This window comes from Lissotriton helveticus, chromosome 8 (assembly GCF_964261635.1).
Source record: "Lissotriton helveticus chromosome 8, aLisHel1.1, whole genome shotgun sequence".
NCBI classification, from domain to species: Eukaryota; Metazoa; Chordata; class Amphibia; order Caudata; family Salamandridae; genus Lissotriton; species Lissotriton helveticus.
In genome coordinates this window covers 224,569,992-224,591,457 of record NC_136069.1, presented here as the reverse complement: position 1 = coordinate 224,591,457, position 21,466 = coordinate 224,569,992, and the positions used below count along the sequence as shown (strand labels likewise).

At 45.5% G+C, this 21,466-nt stretch overlaps 1 protein-coding gene across 2 annotated transcripts in view; it reads right to left on the bottom strand.

Annotated features, from left to right (window-relative positions):
- Positions 1–1,023: 1,023 nt before the first annotated feature.
- Positions 1,024–21,466, bottom strand: part of LOC144771567 (high affinity choline transporter 1-like) — a 132,280-nt gene continuing 111,837 nt past the window's right edge. For both annotated transcript variants that reach the window (XM_078655961.1, XM_078655962.1), the window contains 3 exons: positions 21,138–21,289; positions 18,598–18,817; positions 1,024–1,678 (listed from right to left, as the gene is read on the bottom strand). In XM_078655961.1, the coding sequence (XP_078512087.1) occupies positions 1,145–1,678; positions 18,598–18,817; positions 21,138–21,289 (906 nt within the window). In that variant the 3' untranslated portion in view covers positions 1,024–1,144. The remainder of the gene's footprint in view (positions 1,679–18,597; positions 18,818–21,137; positions 21,290–21,466) is intronic.

The window sequence follows — 21,466 nt, the reverse complement described above, 5'->3', positions numbered from 1 at the left end:
CTGCACCAACCAATGCCTTATCTGAAAGTATCGGAATCTCTCTTCCTCAGGTAAATCATTATCCCTTCTCAAGTCATTAATGGCAGGTTTTTAAAAACTTTAATTTACTGTTCCATGATCCCCAGGTCCATTTTAGTATGATAAATTTAAAGTATGTATATTATTCCACACAGATATATAGAAACAAGTAACCCAGTAGCAATGTGTAGCTCCCAAGCCCTCTGCAAAGCAATTTCATTTAAAGAAGTAGATAAAGAAATTCATAAATAACAAAGAAACCACTATAAAGTGAATGGTGTGGGAAGGAGAGCAATGTGTGTGCAAGGAAGGTGAATCGTGATCGGGGGCTTGTGGGTAGCTCCTGGAGAGTTAGCAGGGTGGGAATGTAAGAGGGAACAAGTAGTTGGGGAAGAGTGAGCCAGTAAAGACATAAACTCACATGAAGTGCTACATGAAAAAGTAGTTCCCTGATATCAGTTGTGGACGGATACAACCGAACAGAAACATGGTAAGAAGAATTTGCTCCGGATACTGAACAAATGCAAAAATAGGGAGTAGGCAATTGACAGAGGCAAGAAAGTCTTCCATCATGAGCAAGGGAATGACTCAAATCCCACTCTATGTATTGTGTTGTAGACAATAGTTCTTCAATCTCAGAAATCTAACACTGTCTAGACTAAAGTCAAGACCTCAAAACACAATGATAAAGAACTTGAATACACATACTAAAGTGTAAGTTTCGTTGTCTCTAGTATTGCGCAAACTCTCCATTCTGTCTCCAAAATAGACAACAGCATTTGGTTTTAGAGAATCTTTGAATAAAAGATGCAGGCCTACAATATTGTAGTTCCGAAGATGAACAATTTGGAAATGAAGATCCACTTGGAATCCATCATTGTTGATAATCCAGAGAAGAATTCCCAACAATGAATCATTAAAAAAAATATTTGTAGCCAATCAATTTGTAAAATGTGTTGCTCTTCACAAATTAAAACACCTTTCTGAAAGCCGGATATGATTTTGTTCTTGCAATATTATGTTTTAATTAAACTCATCAGTACCAATGTTTGAATGACAAAGAAAAGAAAGATGCACAATATTATATAAAATTCTTTAAAGTAGTCTAAAAAATGTCACATTTGTACTAAGTATTTCCTTTTAAAGAATCCATGTACAATTCACTGGCTTGCTGATCTGCATGGTCTTCTGAGGCAGGACGCGACAGGGATGCACGGCTCTTCTGTGCCACGCCACACACATCCCACTTTGTTGATATGATGTTTTTCTTAAATAAAATGGTGGTTATATAGGAAACCAGAATGATGGTGACCAAGGAGCACAGCATTATGAATGTTTTAAATGGGAATAGTTGAATGTAGGTGCCATCCACTAGCCTGCAGCCTGGGTAATGTATGGCAGGAGGGAGTCTAAGCGCATTCTCCCCAGCCAGCAGCCGCAGTACGAAGCCAAAGAGGAACCCCGCTGCTGAGCCATATGTGTTGGTCCCTGGGATAAAGAGGGCGCAGCACAGCTGGGGGAAGAGGACGGCATACACCAACTCTCCACTCAGGAACCACAGGTCATAGATGGAGCTTGAAAGGAAAGCTAGACCAGTGCCCGCTGATCCAAACACGACCATTGAAATACGCATAATGCACAGTATCTCTGTCTCGGAAGCCTGCGAAGGGAAAAAACAAATGATGTCAATTTTTCAGCTTATGCAAATCTTTAAACTAAACCTTGCTTAACCGAAACATGGCATCATGCAAGTTTAATTCAACAGGAAGATTAGATCAATTTTCTAGATCCTCTTACAATGCACAGCAAATATTGTCTTGCTGATTGCAAGGTTGGGCAACTAAGATTGTTAATAGGTCACAGTCCAACATTGTCATGTGTTATGGTTTTAAGGCCAATGGTGCATTTGAGGAGTTTAAATTACCTAAAGACATCTATCTATCTAACCGTCTAAATTTTATTCGGTCATGAAGCCCTACTAAATTTGAAGATATGTGCACTTACCGCTATGTTACTGAATTTTACTAGCACCTCCAAAGCGCGATGCACGGTATACGCATAGAGCTGCAGCAAGCAGATTTGTGATGTTGTCAGAGGTGGTATTTACAAATACATTCTTAAATGTTTGCCGTAATGTAACTATAACTTGCAACTATGGCATGCACTGCTAATTACCCCACATATTACATCACTCATGACATGTTCTATAACATCATTGATAACATCATTGCAACATCTAAAATTACATATTTAATGACAAGATTGTGCATGGCATGGGTGTGAGTTATAGTTACCTAAGGGCATGTGTTCTAGGTACTAGGGATAACTATAACTGGTGAATTTCAGTGTTTTTATGATTATGTTGTGACTGAAATTTTCACCTAACTATTACGTCACTTTAACCTTTGTTTTTTTTCAGTGAAAAAAAAAAAAATATATATATATATATGGTTTTTTTTTCAAGGTGCGTGATAAGTGAAACTTAAGACTTCATAAGGTTTTCTGAAAATGGCACTTAATTCTCTTGCTCATGAGGAGTCCCTAGAAAAGTATACTTTTGGATCTTTAGTGAAGTGTGCACTAATTTCCCCATGCAAACTGAGTTAAGGGACTGAATAAACCAGGGCTCAGATCTACTATCATTTTGCATTGTGGTTGAGCCACTTTTTTGGCACACCCACAAAGCAAAATGTTCCTTGATATTTAGTAAACCACGCAAAGGCCGATTTGCATCTTGCATCAACTTGCCTGACTTTCTATGCGTGATGCATTGTTCACCATCCATAGAAAGAATTGCCTTACAAGTTTGTACTGTGCTGAAAGGTAGTACTTCCTAGAACAAAAACACTCCTGCTCGTAGTGTGAAATGGTATCTGTATTGGTGCTAGGCGGCCTCAGGTGCTCCAGCACAGGTAGAGAGCTGAAGAGCTCATATTTAATAGATGTGGTGCTTTTCAGCCCCAGTTCACACAACACAGCCCAACAACTTTACTTGCTGCCCTGCGATGCGTGAACCTTTGATAAATATGCCACCAGGTAGGGAGACCAGGCGTCCTGGCAGTAGCGGTCGGTGGTAGGAGTGCTGCCGGGCAATTACGTGGGGAGGGGGAGGGGCAGGGTGGGGGATAGTAAACTACGGAATCCGGACAAATACAGGTAAGTAAACAAAAAAATAAATAAAACAAATTTCTTTGCTCGCACTGCGTTGCATTTGGCGATGCAGTGCGCACAACGAAATTCGTTTTATTTATTTTTATGTTTACTTATCTGTATTTGTCCGTATGCAGTAGTTTACTACCCCCCCCCTCCTCCCCCCCCCCACATCCCGCCCAGCAGCACTCCTACCACCGACCGCTTCTGCGTCCTGGATTTGCCGGGAAAGTCCCGGCAGATTTCAGCAATTTTAGGTCACGTTTTAATGTGTTACAAACCAGTACTAGTTAGCAGCTCTTATTATAAATCTATTTAAATAACATGCATGATACTGGGTTTAAAAACGGACTATATTAATTCCCATAGTGCCATGTCTTTGTTTTTATATTGATGAAGGCTGCCCCTCCGATGATGTTGAATTGAGTCCTTCTTCTATTTTTGCAAAATGTCCTGGTTTTTGACTTTCAAAGGGGCATATCATCAAGGGACAGCGATAAATAACGCAAAGCGCGCTTAGCGCTTTTTTTTTATTGCTGTCTATCTCTGGAATTTATCGCCCTGGTAGCACGTTATTAACATTTTCCAGCGATGTTTCCTGGAATAAGGGTGATAACCTTGCTGATACGACCCTGTGGTCGTATCTGCATGACGCACCTCCAATGTTAGGGATAGGTAAGTCTGCATTTTAGCAGACGATTTCTCCAAAAACTAACATCTGCTTAAAAGCTGGGGAAGCCTTGCAAATATCGCGATGTGCAAATCAGCGATATTTGCAAGGTTGTACTGACCAGTGACGCCCACTTTGCATCTCATTAGAGATGCAAAGGGAGGCTTCGCGTAAAAGGGTGCTGACATGCGCTAATGCATGTTAGCACTCACTTGTAAATAGGGCGAAAAGATTACCTCCGATTTTTTGGCTTTTAGAGCCAAAAAAGCGGAGATACTGCCCTTGTTAATATGCGCCTAAATCTGGTCATCCAACCAGCAAGGACTACGTGACATTCACAGGGCTCACAGGGCTGTATTTTAGCATTCATAACAGGTCGCAAGGAGTTTCAGGTTATTCTTGCCACAATAATATCATTGGGGAGGCCGATTCCCAAAAGTTTGCAACCTGTACCTTTGCTGTGCCAATGAAGAGGTTAGTCACAGTGCAATACAAGAACTGCATTGAAACCAGCTTCTTTTGAGAAGGAGGAATTGTCCACCTTATAAAAATCCTGCATATGTAAATGTTGCACATTTGGAATACTTCTGAAAATCCATGACTATTATTGATTTCCCGAAGAAATTCTTGGGGATATATTTTTGTGAGCAGAGTGTAAGCTATCAAATCTGGACTTTTTATACTTTGAAAATGCTCAGTATCTGCCCTCAGCAGGCACAGGGCAGCTCATGGTTTATAATTTCAAAAGGGTCCCAAATTATTTTACACATTTCAGGGAGGGCGAAAGAATGGACCTTTTGTCTGCCCTTTTACCTTGCAATAATGCAGGGGCCATAATGCATGCTTTGGGATTCAGAATTGTAATTATGAATCACAAAGCACTTTTGTGTACTGAAATTTCAGACTGCATTCGAAAAATTAGGAAGTAACCTTTTTCCGCCACTGCCAGTTGTTTTAAGGGTGGACAGATACCCGAATGAGCTTTGTGAATACCCACAAACCTACCTGTTTCTTATTGTTCACCTACTTTAACAGATTGTTCTCTCCCAGATAATCCCAGAATCCCACGCCAAAGCCCTAAACATGTTTAAACATTAATCCTGTCTTAATGGCAGAATGTAATTTGTAAGCATGTTATATGAATGTAAAACTCCATGTTTAAAAAGTGCCTTTCTTATGCATGCAGGCAACACGTTGGTGCACAACAGCATCACAGCTGAGCGTTATAATAATAATAATAATAATAATAATAAAATAATTTATAAAGCACCTGGTTACGTCAAGCCGGCGTGTCCCTGCGCTAGGGTGAGTGGAGGAAGCAGAGTCGAGAAACCTCGGCCCACCTCAATAAGACGTTATTAGCATGAAAACAGATGAGTTTTAAGATCCTTCCTAAACTTCAACACGGATGATTCCATCCGGAGGCTTAGAGGAAGTTTATTCCAACTCTGAGCAGCCAGAAGCCAGAAGGACCTACCTCCCATCCTAGCCTTCTTAACATTAGGTACTAGCAACAAGCCAGTTCCACTCGATCTAAGGAGCCGTGCGGGAAAATAGCAGGTGAGAAGATTCCTCAAATAGGAAGGGCCCGTGCCCTGGATGATGCGATGCCATATGCAAAGTGCCTTAAACATCACTCTCTTCCTTACTGGAAGCCAGTGCGGAGTGTTCAGGGCTCTTTTGGAGGCAGCCCTCCTAGGTTGCATAAGGACCAGCCGTGCAGCTGCATTCTGCAAAACCTGGAGTCTGTTGAAACATTTAGCGGTGGCACCCTAATCTAGGCAAGATGTAACGAAGGCATGCACCAGCGTCTTCCTGGCCTCTGTAGGGAGGAGATCCATAGTTTTCCGTAGGCTTTTAAGGACTCCAAAACACATCCCCACTACACATCTAGTATGAAGTTCAGACAAGAGATTGGAGTCCAACCATACACCCAGGCTCTTCACCTAGGTGCATGGTATAGGATTGGGACCCAGGTTCGAAGGCCACCACGCCAACTACCTCACTGACGGGACACTCCCTACCACAAGCACCTCGGTTTTATTTCCATTAAGTTTCAGGCAGTTATTAACCATCCAGGAGGCAAGCTCCTGCATGCATGCCCTGAAATTGGAAGCTGCCGAGTCCGGTGCCTGTGATTGGGAGACCACCAGCTGGGTGTCATCGGCGTATGACACAACCCTGATTCCAAGGCCCCCTGCTATCTCCGCCAAAGGGGTAACGTAAAGGTTAAACAGGGTAGGACTCAGGGCCGATCCCTGTGGCACACCCTGTTCTAATTTGATGACCTTGGAATAATAGGCACCTTGTCTGACCTGAAAACTTCGCTCAGCCAGAAAGGATTGCAACCATTTCAGAGCCGGGCTTGAGACACCTCCCTTATTCAGGCACTGCAGCAAGGTGTAATGAGCCACAGTATCTAAGGCGGCGCTCAGGTCCAGAAGAATCAGGGCCATTGTTTGCCCAGCATCTTCCCCCTGTCAAATGACTTCTGTGGCAAGGAGTAGAGCAGACTCTGTAGAATGTAGAGCCCGGAAGCCAGATTGAGAGGGGTGCAGGAGACTCGATTCCTCGACATGAACCATTAGCTGTTGGTTTACTACCTTCTCTGCCACTTTAGCCAAGTAAAACAGCAGCGAGATAGGTCGTACATTTTCGAGTTTGTCAGGGCTGATATTCAGTTTCTTCTGAAGTGGAAGAACAGTTGTTTTTTTCCAACTACCAGGCACCGTCTGTGTTCTAAAAGATACCTCCAGGAGATGTCTTATTTAGGGCTCAAGGATGGCAATACTCTCACCCAGCAGCTTAGGTGAGGCAGGATCTCTGGGCGAGCCAGACTTAATGCTCAGACAGATTTTGCTGAGTAGCTCGGGAGGGGGGATGGTGAAACTATCCAGTCGCATGCCCTCCATAGTTCCTCCGATCTGTTCCACAAATTCTGTGCCCATCTTTACGGTCCCAGGAAAGGAGGAATACATTTTCTCCACTTTCTCTGAGAAAAAGACCGCAATCCGATTGCATGACTCAGCCGAGCCCGCTATAGGCGCGGCAGGAGCTGCAAGGTAGGAGATCTCCTTGTAGATTTTAAATAGCTCTTTTGTAGAGCTTCCCGCTGCCCCAATTATATCCTGGTAGTGAGTGGCCTTGGCCCTTCTGATGAGCCTATGATATTTTTTCCATTTTTCAAGGTACTCCAATCTATCCTGACTTAAAAATCCCTTTCTCAATCGCCTCTCAAGGCGTTTACACTCGGCTTTAGCCAAATGCAATGCAGTATTATACCAAGGTGCTGATTTATGTGCCCTACCCGGAATCTTATTTGGTAACGGCAGGGCCCCACTGTTTAGTGCTTCTGTAATGAGCCTCTCTAAATTATAGCAGGCGTTTTCAATATCTGTGCGCCCCCCAGGCCCACTCAGGGCCAGTGCTCTGTCAAATTTATCCCGCGAGAAACCCGCCCATTTTCGGCAAGGGTAGTTCCACACAGGTTTTCCCTGGACTCTAGGCTCTGGAACCTTCACCACGAAGGGAACCAGGAAGTGGCCTGACCATGGGGCAGGGAGGGCGGTGGTTACTCCTATATCCTCCCAATTAGCAAACACAGGATCGAGTAAGTGGCCGTGCTGATGGGTAGGAGCATATGATTTCAAGCTTAGATGAAGTGTCAGTAGTTCCTGACGTAAGTCAGCAGCCCCCCTATTCAAGGGATCATCCAAATGGAGATTCAAATCGCCCAGCAGTAAAAGTTTATCATGTCGTAGGGCCAGATGAGTAATACCCTCCAACTGACTGACCAAAAACCGTGTTTGTGGGCCAGGTGGTCTATAAACCAAGAACCCCTTCACCGTAAGGTTAGGACTAACTTTAATCGTGAAAGAGCCCACTTCAATATCAGCAATACTAATCGGTTCAAGAAAACATTGGTGGGCGTGTTTGAAAATAATAGCTATCCCTCCTCCTCTACCTGTCGCCCTGTCAATCCTAGTTAACGTATAACCAGAGGGTAATGCCTCTAGAATTTCTGGCTCAGAATCGGAGTCTAGCCATGTCTCAGTAAGAAACAATAGATCAAACTTCCCATCCGAGATCAAGTCAAAGATTTCCAGTATATGCTTACTGAGAGATATACAATTCAGCAGACCACAGTTCAGTCCTGAGCTCCCTGCCTGCCTCTCTCTCTCAGTATTACACTTGAAAGAGCAGTGGCTACAGTCTTCGTCTCGGCTGACCATCATGCTATATCTACACAAGCTGGATAAAAGGTGGCGCATAGCATGTAGATCTCCCGAGTTAAATTGTATTCTTACCACTCGACGGCCAGGGGTTCTGGCCCCGGTCCCCGTACATCCGCAGACTGGCTTGCCTTTGGTGCACCTTCAGAGTGCCGGCGGGGTGCCCGCTGCCCGCGGCCACTAAGCATGTGTCTTTTATCCCTGGTAGAGTAACCACTAGACCGCTAACTGGCCCACCGGAAGTGCCTTGCTCTCCCTTCCTCGCCCTCCGCGCAATGGTGCTAATCACCATGTCGGACCGGGGCGGGAAGGTGGGAAGATTGAGCCCAAGCCTCAGGTACGTGAAGAAAAGGCACCTACACTGATAAAAAATATCGGGAGGATCAGCGTGATAAAAGCCCCCAAGTCGGTTTTTAAAATAGAATACAGGCAGCCACACTAATCATAAAATTAAGATTTTAACAATCCCAGCAGATCATATTTGTCAGGCGCAATGCACCAGCAGTTAGAGGGCTCTGCCACCGCCCACTCACCACAGCGCGGTCGTTTAACTATGCGCCTTTTATCCCTGGTAGACTAATCACTAGAACGCTAACCGGCCCACCGGAAGTGCCTGGCTCTCTCTTCCTTGCCCTCCGCGCAACGGTGCTATTCACCGCGTCAGACCAGTCGAGAAGGAGGGAAGATTGAGCCCAAGCCTCAGGTACGTGAAGAAAAGGCACCTACACTGATAAAAAATATCGGGAGGATCAGCGTGATAAAAGCCCCCAAGTCAGTTTTTAAAATAGAATACAGGTAGCCACACTACACACAAAATTAAGATTTTAACAATCCCAGCAGATCATATTTGACAGGCGCAATGCACCAGCAGTTAGAGAGCTCTGCCACCGCCCACTCACCACAGCGCGGCCGCTTAACCATACGCCTTTTATCCCTGGTAGAGTAACCACTAGACCGCTAACCGGCCCACCACCCCACTGGAAGTGCCTGGCTCTCCCTTCCTCGCCCTCCGTGCAACGGTGCTAATCACTGCGTAGGACCGGGCGGGAAGGAGGGAAGATTGAGCCTAAGCCTCAGGTACGTGAAGAAAAGGCACCTACACTGCTAAAAAATATTGGGAGGATCAGCGTGATAAAAGCCCCCAAGTCGGTTTTTAAAATAGAATACAGGTAGCCACACTACACATAAAATTAAGATTTTAACAATCCCAGCAGGACACATTTGTCAGGTGCAATGCACCAGCAGTTAGAGGACTCTGCCACCGCCCACTCACCACAGCGCGTCCGCTTAACCATGCACCTTTTATTCCTGGTAGAGTAACCACTAGAACGCTAACCGGCCCACCGGAAGTGCCTGGCTCCCCCTTCATCGCCCTTCCGTGCAACGGTGCTAATCACCGCGTCGGACCGGGGTGGGAAGGAGGGAAGATTGAGCCCAAGCCTCAGGTACGTTAAGAAAAGGCACCTACACTGATAAAAAATATTGGGAGGATCAGCGTGATAAAAGCCCCCAAGTCGGTTTTTCAAATAGAATACAGGTAGCCACACTACACATAAAATTAAGATTTTAACAATCCCAGCAGAACACATTTGTCAGGTGCAATGCACCAGCAGTTAGAGTGCTCTGCCACCGCCCACTCACCACAGCGCAGCCGCTTAACCATGCGCCTTTTATCCCTGGTAGAGTAACCACCAGACTGCTAACCGGCCCACCAGAAGTGCCTGGCTCTCCCTTCCTCGCCCTCCGCGCAACGGTGCTAATCACCACATCGGACCGGGTCGGGAAGGAGGGAAGATTGAGCCCAAGCCTCAGGTACGTGAAGAAAAGGCACCTACACTGATGAAAAATATCGGGAGGATCAACGTGATAAAAGCCCCCAAGTCGGTTTTTAAAATAGAATACAGGTAGCCAAACTAAATATAAAATTAAGATTTTAACAATCCCAGCAGAACACATTTGTCAGGCGCAATGCACTAGCAGTTATAGGGCTCTGCCACCGCCCACTCACTTATGAGAAGAAATTACTTTATATAACAAGCATTGGCAAAGCTAACAGGTTTCACCTATGTGAAATCTATTGTCTTTGTCAATGGTTTTTGTACATTTTGCAGACGACTATAATATTGATGCGGCATAACAGAAAGAGCTGCTGACTTGGGGATCCAGGTTCGGGTCTCGGTGTCAGCTCAACATCCTGTGATCCTGGCCAAATCATCTAATCTCTCCATTGCCATAAAAAAGTGTCTTTGTGCAATATAATGAGTGCTCTTATAAAGTGCTGAAGTACTTTCTTAAACTTAAAGTGTTTTTATAAAAAATGCCTGTACTCTGAAAAATGGTGATCCGTACACTTCTAAGGAGCGTAACACAGACTCCTGCAGCACTCGCTGTGCGGGGGCCCCCCAACCTCCACTGGGCCCCCTCAGCACAGCATTCTGGCTGCAGAGCTCCTGATTGAGCCCAGAGGGGGGCCCCCCACGGGCCTTGCAGGGAGGCCCCCTCAAGTTTTGTTACGCCAGTGTAGGTGAGGAGAAGGGGAGGTCTGCGGGGGAGGAAGCCCATTAGGGGAGAGAGGAAGGGTCAGGAAGCACAGTGGTGGAGGCAGAGATATAGATATATATATAAATTACCTACTGGCAGTCGCCAGTAGGTAGTTATAGTTAGGACCTATTTTCCATAGGAAATCCGCAACATTCTATTTGCAATAACTTTGGCGCCGATTGACGAATCTTCGCAACATTTTCAAAACTCGCTCCCGTCCGCTCCTGTCCTGAAAGTTTTGGGGTGATTCATGAAGTGAGGGCCGAGAAAAAAGGGGGGTCCCTAAACGCGCTTTCCCCATGTTATTTACCATAGGAAATGTTAAACAGGGCTACAGCCCAAACTGCTGAACGGAATTACACCAAATTTTGCAAAAAGGTAGCCCTTGGTTCGGAAAGCGCCATCCCCTGGGGCTTAATTAGATTATTTGTGGGGGACTCACAGGCTCCCCCCTACCCCGGGGACCGCCACCCCCCGAGGCTACGAAATTAAATGGGTGGGGGGGCTCGAAGGCCCACCCAAGCCCCGGGGACCTCCACCCTGTGGCTTGTTTTACTTTTTATTTTTTTAAATAAAAAAACCTGTGTGGGGGCTCGAGCCCTCCCACACGTCTGGGGACCGCTCTTAATATCATAATTTGGGGGGGTCCGTCGCGGCTCCCGCCCTGTCATAGCAAACTTGGTTTGGGTTTTGGAAGAGAGAGCAGGAATCCACACCAGATTGCTTTTCCATACGGGGAGCTGCATGTCAGCAGCCCCCCATGTAGAAAAGCAATGCCGGCTCCCGCAGGAGGCGGGGAGCCAGCGGGACCGTGGGGGGAATGGAGACTCCCCAACAGAGGGCCAGCCCCGGGGGATGTGGTCCCCGGGGCTATTAGTGGCCAGGGAGGGGGCCACGAGCCCCCTCTCCCCAATTACAAAAAAATTGTTAATAAAATAAAGGAAAGGCCGGCCCCTGGGAATGGGGTCCCCGAGGCCATAAATGGCCTGAGGAGGGGTGCCACCCATCCCCCCTCCAATATATATTTTTAAAAATGTCCATGTCCCGGGGGATGGGGTCCCCAGGGCCAATTATGGCCTTGGGAGGGGGGGCACGCGGCCCCCTTCCAAATTATTTTACAAAATAAAAAAAAAATGGGGTAAGGCCCTGGGGGATGGGGTCCCCAGGGCCAGCAAAATAGGAAAAGAAGGGGGTCACACAGCCCCTTCTTAAAAAAAAATGTGGAAAAAAAAACAGGCATCGCGTGGAGGCCCCGCCCCCTCTCTGCAGCACTATGCAAACGCGCCCCATGGTGCATTTGCAGATGGGGAACAAGTTCCCCTTAAATACTGGGGGTCCCTGGTGGCCAACTAGCCCACCAGGAACCTCCAGTATGCGCCAGAGGGCTGCGTTGCAGAGAGGTGTTCTGAGGCCACGCCCTTTTACCTCTCTGCAACGCAGCTCTGTGGAGCTTAATGGAGGTAGCTGGTGCGCTAGTTGCACCCCAGGGACCCTCAGGATTCAAGGGGAGTTAATCCCCCAGCTTAAAACGTGCCACGGCGCGTTTGCACAGTGGTGAAGGAAAGGGGCGGGGCCTGAGGTGACATGTGTGCAAACACACCCTGTGGCGCGTTTTAGTTGAGAAATGAATTCCTGTTCAATCCTGAGGGTCCCTGGGGGCCAACTAGCCCACCAGGTACAAGCGCCACGGAGCTACGTTGCAGTGTGTTGTAAAAAGGGGCGTGGCCTTTGAACACCTCTCTGCAATGCAGCTCTCTGACGCATACTGAAGGTACCTGGTGGGCTAGCTGGCCCCCAGGGACCCTCAGGATTGAGGAGGAACTAATTCTCCAACTTAAAACGTGCCACACGGCGTGTTTGCAGACATGTCACCTCAGGCCCGCCCCCTTCCTTCACCATTGTGCAAACGCGCCCCCTGGCGAGTTTTAAGTTGGGGAATTAATTCTCTTTCAATACTGAGGGTCCCTGAGGGTCCCTGAGGGCCAACTAGCCCAACAGGTATCTCCATTATGTGCCAGGGAGCTGCACTGCAGACAGGTGTTTAGAGGCCACGCCCCTTTATACACCTATCTGCAATGCAGCAATGTGGCGCTCACTAGAAGCACCTAGTGGGCCGCTTTGAGCCTAGGGACCCTTAGGATTCAAGGGGACTTAATCTTTCAACTTAGAACACCCACAGGGCGCATTCAGTAGTGAGGAGAGGGGACGGGGCCTGAGGTGACGTGTGCAAACACGCCCTGTGGCGCGTTTTAAGTTGGGGAAAGAATTCCCCTTCAATCCTGAGTGACCATGGGTGCCAACTAGCCCACCAGGTGCTTCCAGTAATCGCCACTGCGCTGCGTTGCAGAGAGGTGGTGCAGGCCGTACCCCTTTTTACACCTCTCTGCAATGGCGCTTGCTGGAGGTACCTAGTGGGCTAATTAGCCCCTAAGAACCCTCAGGATTCAAGAGGGCTTGATCTCCCAACTTAAAACGACCACAGGGTGTGTTTACACAGTGGGGAAGGGAGTGGACGGGGCCTGAGGTGACGTGTGCAAACACGCCCTATGGCACGTTTTAAGTTGGGGAAATAATTCCCCTTCAATCCTGAGGGCCCCTGGGGGCTAACTGGGCCACCAGGTGCTTCCAGTAAGCGCCACTGCGCTGCGTTGCAGAGAGGTGGTCCAGGCTGTGCCACTTTTTACAACTCTCTGCAACGCAGCTCTGTGGCGCTTACTGGAGGTACCTAGTGGGCTAGCTGTACCCTAGGGAGCCTCAGGATTCAAATGAACTTAATCAGCCAACTTAAAACGGCCACAGGACGTGTTTACACAATGGTGAAGGGAGGGGACGGGGCCTGATGTGGCGTGTGCAAACACGCCTTGTGACATTTTTTAAGTTGGGAAAATAATACTCCTTCAATCCTTTGGGGGCTAACTAGTCCACCAGGTGCTTCCAGTAAGCACCACTGTGCTGCGTTGCAGAGAGGTCGTCCAGGTCGTGCCAATTTTGACAACTCTTTGCAACGCAGCTCTGTGGCGCTTATTGGAGATACCTGGTAGGCTATTTGTACCCAATGGACACTCAGGATTCAAGGGGACTTTATGCCCCAAATTAAAACGTCCACATGGCGTATTTACACACGTCAGCTCAGTCCCCCCCTCCCCCTTCACCAGTGTACAAACACCCCCTGTGGCGCATTTTAAGAGGTAGTTTTAATCCCCCTGCCCTATTATATACTAGCAGCTTACAGAGGAGGTCATGCTAATAACAGGGGTACTCCAACGCATAGTGTTCCCTGGAGTATGTAGGTGTTTTAACTGTATTCTAAGTGTCTTTTAGCATAGCACTGGCTCTAGACTGGTCAGAGTCAGTTACCACCAGTACCCATCTGAAAAAGTTGAGGGTACAGGATGATTTTGCAACAAGGCCTCTTTCTTCAGTGATGTCATTTGAGATGTCATCAGTGATGTCATGAGTGATGTCACTGACCATGTCATGAGTGATGTAATATGTGACATCCGTGCATTGCGGGCGCGCGAGTTATAGTTAGCTGAACTAACTATAACGGGGGAATTTCAATGGTTTTGTACGAGTGAAATATCCAACTAACTATACCAGTGAATTTCTAAGGTTTTTTAAATGCTAATTCCTAACTATAACGTCCCTGAAACCTATGGTTTTTTCAGTGAATATATATATATATTGCTTGTTACCCAAGTGTTATGGTGTGTAAGTATGTGGTGTGTACTGGAATTATGTGGCTTGCATTGGAATTGTTACTTGTGGAATGGCATGTTGTGGAGTGGATTTGTGTTGTCGAATTATGAGGCATGATGTGCAGTGAAAATATGTGGATAGTAATTATATGGTATTGAGCGTACTGGAGTTATGTGTAGTAGGATTGTGTGTTATGGAGTGTATTTATGTTGAATGGTATTTTGTGTTGTGGAGTGGTATGCAGAGACACTGAGATGGACCTCAGAACCCACAGACACAGGGCGAGAGAGACCACAGAAGATAGAGGTACATGGGAGCTACAAACATATGGAAGAGACAGGTACATGGAAGTCACAGGCACTGGGAGACACAGACATTACGAGAGATAGAGAGATGGGCCTTGGAAACCTAGACAGATCTTGGGAGATGCAGACACATAGGAGATGCACATGAGCGAGGCAGACGCATGAGAATCATAAACACTGGGAGACAATAACAGTGATGGACCACAGAACCCAAAGACACTGGAAAAGACAGACCTTGGGAGATGCAGACATAGTTAATCAGAGACACTGGCAGACACAGACACTAAGATACAGAGAGAGAGACCACGATGGACATAACGAAATAGCTAGACTTGGGGCACACAGCAAGTCAAAGAGACATACGTCTGTCAGGGAGGAATTCACATGCAAAGGTTGGGGAGTGTTCCTAGCAGAAAGGGAGAGAGCTAATCTGAGATCTCTACCAACAGAGAGAGAGCACCTTGGATATGAAGAGAGAGTTAGCTGTGATAACTACTTGGCGTGGAAAGACAGAACCATGCCTGAGGCATTTGCCAAGAAGAGACAATACCTGGCAATCACTGGGGAAACCTGGAATGGGAGAGAGGAGACTTACTGTGTGAAGGAAAGAGGTATCCCTGGAGAGGTTGTATGGAGAGAACAGCTGGAGTAGAAAGATAGGACTAAACATGGGGCACTTGTATACAAGAGAGAACACCTAGTCGGAGCTGTATAGGACAATTGACAGAGGAAAGAGAGAGACCTGTGACCATTAGTAGAGAACACAGTGTGTAAAAGAGAGAGATATGGTAGGGGAAAGAGATTGTTTGGCAAAAATCAGGGAAAGAGATCACTCTGAAGAGAGAATGAACACCAAATGCAGGGAGATAGGCAGATCATCGTTGATTGTCAGGAAGACACAGAAGACCTGGCACAGGGTGAAGTGGATAGATAAGGGACATATGTGAGAATGAACATGTAGAAGAGATATAATAAGAATATAAGGCATTTGGTGATAGGCATAAACAATGAGTGAAAATACCTAGGAAAAGAGAGAAAATACCCGGGAAAAGAAAGAACGGAGAAAGAACACACACACACAAACACACACAGGGAGAGATGTGGATCTGTATGGGATACATGTAAGGGAGAGTGAATGCCTATAGAGAGAGAAAACACAAGGAATGGGGAGATAAATCGACAAACTTTCGACACTTGATACGGTGAGAGAGTACCTGGAAGCGAGTAGTCGCCAGGCATGCGGAGATAGCGAGACCTTGAACATTTGTCAGGGAGAGAGAGAACATTGGGCCGGGGAGAGGGGACACCTGTAAGGAAGCGGGAACACCTAGAAGAAAGAGGGAGCACGGGAATGGGGAGATACATAGCCTTTGGTTACTTGGAGGGAGTACACCTGCAAGAGCGAGAGAGAACACTGAAGAGGGAGGGCCACCAAGTGGTCTTGCCATATTTTTACATGTCACATTTTGGGTGGTTTACGTGATAGGTTAGGCGCTGACGCTTGGGTCCAAGCCAAACCTTTATGTCGCTCTGGCTCATCTCTCTTTATGAATTATGTTACACGTCCACACGTAATAAATATAAATAAATACAAAATTCATCAGTAACTTGTAATATTACATGAAAAGCAATAAAATGTCATATTGCCTGTGAGGTATATAGCCAGTAAATACATTCTTGTATTGCCTCTACTTCGTTTATATCTGTCCCTTACTAACTACCATTCATTATTCTACTGTAAAATAAATGAGGTACTTCATGTCAACTGACACACTGAGTAGCCCTTTCTCAAATCTACTCATCCAAAAAGTATTTTTGTTGGGCTTCCAGGCTTTTTTCTTTTTTGAATAGGGGAGGTAAAGTGTGTATTTATTTTAATTTATTTTATACTATGTCATCATCAACAGAACAGCAGGTGCAGTGACACCGGGGCAAACGGACGAGGTGCCTATTTTGACCAAATTAGTGTATTTTTTTTCCTATCAAACCAGGGTTGCTTTCCTTAATTAAGGCGTATGGTGCCTTTGCTACGCTGCTGCTAGAGCGTTATTGAACAATTCTTCATGTCCAGCAGCATCTTATGAAAAAAAGAACCATTGATTTCGCACATGCAGAATAACAAACTCTGCCGTAATAACAAGCAGATCAATATGCAGCTGGTAAATCGCAGCGACCACGTTGTCAAAAATTTAGTGCAAGTCACTTTCAAAACCTTCTGTCCCTTCTGGATGTTTTGAAACACTGAAGTATTGATTATCAACAGGACAATATCTGCAAGTAAAGCTCATCATGGTGACAGGATACCATGAGCAGATTTTGAAAATGAAAAACCAGGACATGCCACAAACATAGAAGAAAAACTGCAACCAGGGCACAGTAAATGTAAGCGTTCGCCAGCATAGAAAACACACACAACAGTGAGAAACAAAGGGAAACAGAAATGGATCGTTTACACACAGTATAATCTGTGTTTATTAAAATTGGTAACTTATCTGTGAATGGTAGATATAAAGACTCGTATCCCTCGGTGTTTAGTTGACTCTCGCATCAAATTCGGTCAGCCTATGTATGGCAAAATAAGGGTACTCTGCACAATATTGGATTTGTGGGATACTTTCAGATGTAGTATATTCGATGATGACTGGAGAGTGATGGCAATAACATGACCCGATCATACATATAACTGTAGACATCATTGAAAAGAAATGAGGCATGCGACTCAGAGGTCATCCATTAGCAGATGTTAAACTGTAGTGGTAGAAGTGCTACCAGCGGCTGATTTGCGTCTTCAGGTGATGGCGTAGGAGCCTAAGATGGCACCACAAAGCTGCTAGGTGTGCGCACTTTAAATTGGGGAGGGGGCAGACACCGACTGAAGCGAGCAGCGGTAGCTGGGGAAGCAAAAAAAACAACAAAACACATGACCTCAGGAAAAGAGAAAAGGTCCACGTGGACAATCCGGCCACCTGTGGTTGCAACAGCACAACAACTCCGAATGCGTGCAGCCTTTCCAACGTAATTACCTCCCGGAGCACCTAAAAAAAAGCACTACAAACTTGTCATTTTTGTAAAGACAAAGTGCGGCGTAAGTAAAAGGGGCACATTACTAAGACAGAACAAAACAAGCATATGCGCCTCGCGCTGAAAGTTTAAAAAAAAAAAAGGTGTGCAGGCTGCAGCGGGAGAGAGAGGCAGTGAGGTGCACCCGCATGTGGTGCGCGAGCACGCTTCGAATGGCAGTCGGCTCATTTTCAAGCACACACTTGTGCTTGTGACATGCCCCTGCGCGCTACCGCAAGGTGGATGCCGCCACAAGCATGTGTGTGCTTGAAAATGACCAGAGCGATGGCTAAAGGTCCTCTTATGCAGCGCATGCACGCTGCGTAGGCGAGACCTAAAAAAAGAGTACCTAACCTGTTTCCAATGCAAGGACGCTGACCACAGGAAGCAGTAGTTGGTCAAATCTCCATGGCTTAGACTAAGACTCTGAAGCCCTGGAGGAAGTCGGAGGGCATGAGCAGCCAATGACAAAAAACAAGACAAGAACTGAGAAAGACCTGGAAGTCAGCAAATGGTAAGTAAGGGTAAATAATGAGCATGCTCTAAGTCACTTTTAATATTTTTTATTTCATTATAAGAGATTGATTGAGGAAACCTAAAAAAAAGACACCAGCTGTATATACTATCAACAAGAACTTTGGTGTGGCTTAACCAGAGAGAGGATGTGGCCTAATGGATAGAGTGGTCGACCTCGAAGCTGGGGAACCGGGTTGGAGTCTTGGCAGGGACGCTCAACATCCTGTGATTCTGGGCAAATCACCTAACCTCCCCATGCCTACAAAAAATGAATATGTCTATCTGTAACGCAACTGGTGCTCATGTAAAGCGCTCTGATACCTTCTGGTCAAGTTTGTGCTATATAAAACTCTGGAGAATAACAAAACAACCAAAATGCTGTATGAATCACACATGTATTCCTCACCTTTTTCCTGAACATTTTCTTGTAGATATTATGAGCAAACATGGAACTGGCGGATAGTAGGGACGAGTCTGCAGAAGACATAACGGCAGCAGCAATCGCCCCTAAGCCAGCAACAGAAATGTACTTTGGGCAGAGATACTGCAGAACAATTGCCAAAATCATGCTTGATTCTCCTCTTGCAGCAGGGGATGGCAAGCCATAGCTGGTCTGATTCCAGTCTAAAGTGAGAAGAAGAGAAGATCAAACCTGGGAAGCATAATTAACAACTTCTCTTTTGGGTCAACTTCAGTACAAAGAAACCCATTGATTATGAACCAACAAAACACACCAACAACAGTGAATAGTCATGGGAACATCAGTAAGTGCACTATTTGTATAATGATGAAGTAGTACAAGGTTCTCTGTGTACTCTGGTCATTCACCTTGTCACTGCCAGGGTACCACACAACTTCATGCATTGCTTCAATACAAGCATAAACACAAAAGCAAGATGCACACCAAATCAAGATGTTATCAAACAAACACAAAAGGTTCACAGTAATTGTCTTCTCAGTCGTTGTATTTATTTAATTAGATTATGATTTGTCCATGTGCATGCAAAAGGCTTGAAACACAGCCAAAGTGCAGTTTTTCTGTAGTTGTTGTTCAACCGCTCTCTCCATTGAAAAGCCATGTTTGTTTTTTCTATCAATGTATGTACATGTTGCAACATGTTTATATAATGTAGAAACGTGCTTCTATAACTTTCATCCCCATGTACTGTGTGACAAAGATGCAAAATTGGCTAAGCAGGCAGGTATGACAAAATGTGAAAACTTACTAATGACTTAATTAGAGAAATTAAACAGAGCACTATTTTGAGGCTTGGTTAGGCTGGGCTAGGTTTGTGTCACTAGGTGGTAAACTGGAATGTTTCTTAAGCTTTACAGGAGTGGAATTCTAGTGCACATCATTGACAAGAAAACAGTAACAATGGCGAAGCCCATGGCCTTTCAGTAGGAAACAGAGAATTCAATGCATTTAAGTCCTGTGAAGATTTGCCGATAACCTTGCTGGCGGAAACAGTTGAAAGTTTGGAAAATGAGAATTTGTCTGCCACCTTGAGGGTGATTGGATGTCCAGTTTCTAGTTCAGGGAGAGAACCGAAGATCACTATTGAGTGTGTCTTGATTGAGACCGTGCAACATCTGGAAGGGCAGCACCCACTAATGGGGAGGGCTGTGAGACTGCTCGGAAAGAATAAACAGGCTGGTGAGAGTCAGGGGCACATAGTCTTTGTGACCATACATGAGAAGAGTCATTGAGTAGACGTTCTAATCTGGACAAAGTTTTGTGATATTTGTCCAGCTGATACTTCTCTTTCCAGAGGTGTGTCCTTGTATGGCCTCAAGGAGGAAGGATCTCCAGATACTGAAAGAGATTTGTTCACCCATGGGATCTTGGCTTGTCTCTTCTTTGTAGCAAGGTTGAGGGTTTTCCTAGATGCTAAAACATTCTTGTCAATTACAGAGAGGCTGTCTCTGCATATTTGGATACCCTAAAAGCCTGACCTCAGTATGAGTGACGATGCTACCACCATGCCATGTTTTTTAATGGTCTTCATCCACTCAAGCCCTGATAATCCTGGGGAGGCCTTTTTTCTTTTTCATCTGTGTCTATTGGCTGGATACCAAATGTGTGTCCAACTTTTTATCGCAGGGAACACCTGGTTGGTTACAGCATAACTCTAGTTGCATTTGATGTCGTATATCCCTATTGGTGTTTCATTTTAGTAATAATCTCCTTATAGTAGACATCACTGTTTCTAGTTGTCAAATGTGCTATAATTTGGTGTTTACTTGAAAGTGTGGATTACACTTAATTTGATTCACTTACTGTTGCTGTGTGTGCATGTTCCTGCCTGTATTTCACTACCGAGCTGTGAATCTCCTGAACCCAGTGTCTCAGAATCTAATAATGAAGTTAGCTCCCCAGATCATGATCCAGCAGAGATGACTTTGATGTCCTCGCCAGGAAGATTTGGAGCGTCCTTCAATCATAGGTTTAGAGTATTTTGATCCACAAAGGGTTTCCTTTAGACTTTATAAAGTAACATCTTCCACCATAACACTCACTACTTTGACAAGAGATTTGTTACATTCTACATGTAATAATAATAATGATAGTAATAATATAGCCTTTTAGCCCGCCGTAGTGTGCTATACCGGCTATTAAAGGCCCGCTCCAACGTTAACAGGGGAGCAGGACTTTAATAGCCGGTATAGCCCGGCTACGAAGGGCTATAAGGCTATTAGAACATTCTGCCACTAGAGGGCAGAATGTTCTAACAAATTAAACAAAGGCCTCGCGGAGCTCGGGTGGATTTAAATCCCCTCGAGCTCCGAGAGGCCTTTGTACAACATTGGAATGTTGCTCTGTGGACCTTTACCAGCCCATAAAAGCACAGAGCACTCCATTGCCTTTAATGGAGTGTTCCACACACCAATGTTCTGATAATAAATATGATATTAATGCATTTAAATAAGTCATTTTACTTTCCTGTGGATGCTGCCACTGCACCGATGAGCACAGAGGGAATGGCCATAACTGCACATATGAACCCAGCGATGTAGGACGTCAGTTGCGCTTGGGAGGTGGAAGAAGCAGCAAGGACTCTTTGAAAGTAGACTTGCCAGGCAATGCTTCCTAGAACCTAAAACAATAATGCATGCAAAAAACATCATTCACTGTAGACCATGCTGCTGCCAGCAATTTGAATCACAGAAAGAATCTGCATATTTAGATTCACCGTTGTAAGTGCACATCAGATACTTTATCCCCATGTTTTGTGAATCAATGCACTAAAGCCTATGACTGTGAGCGACTGTGA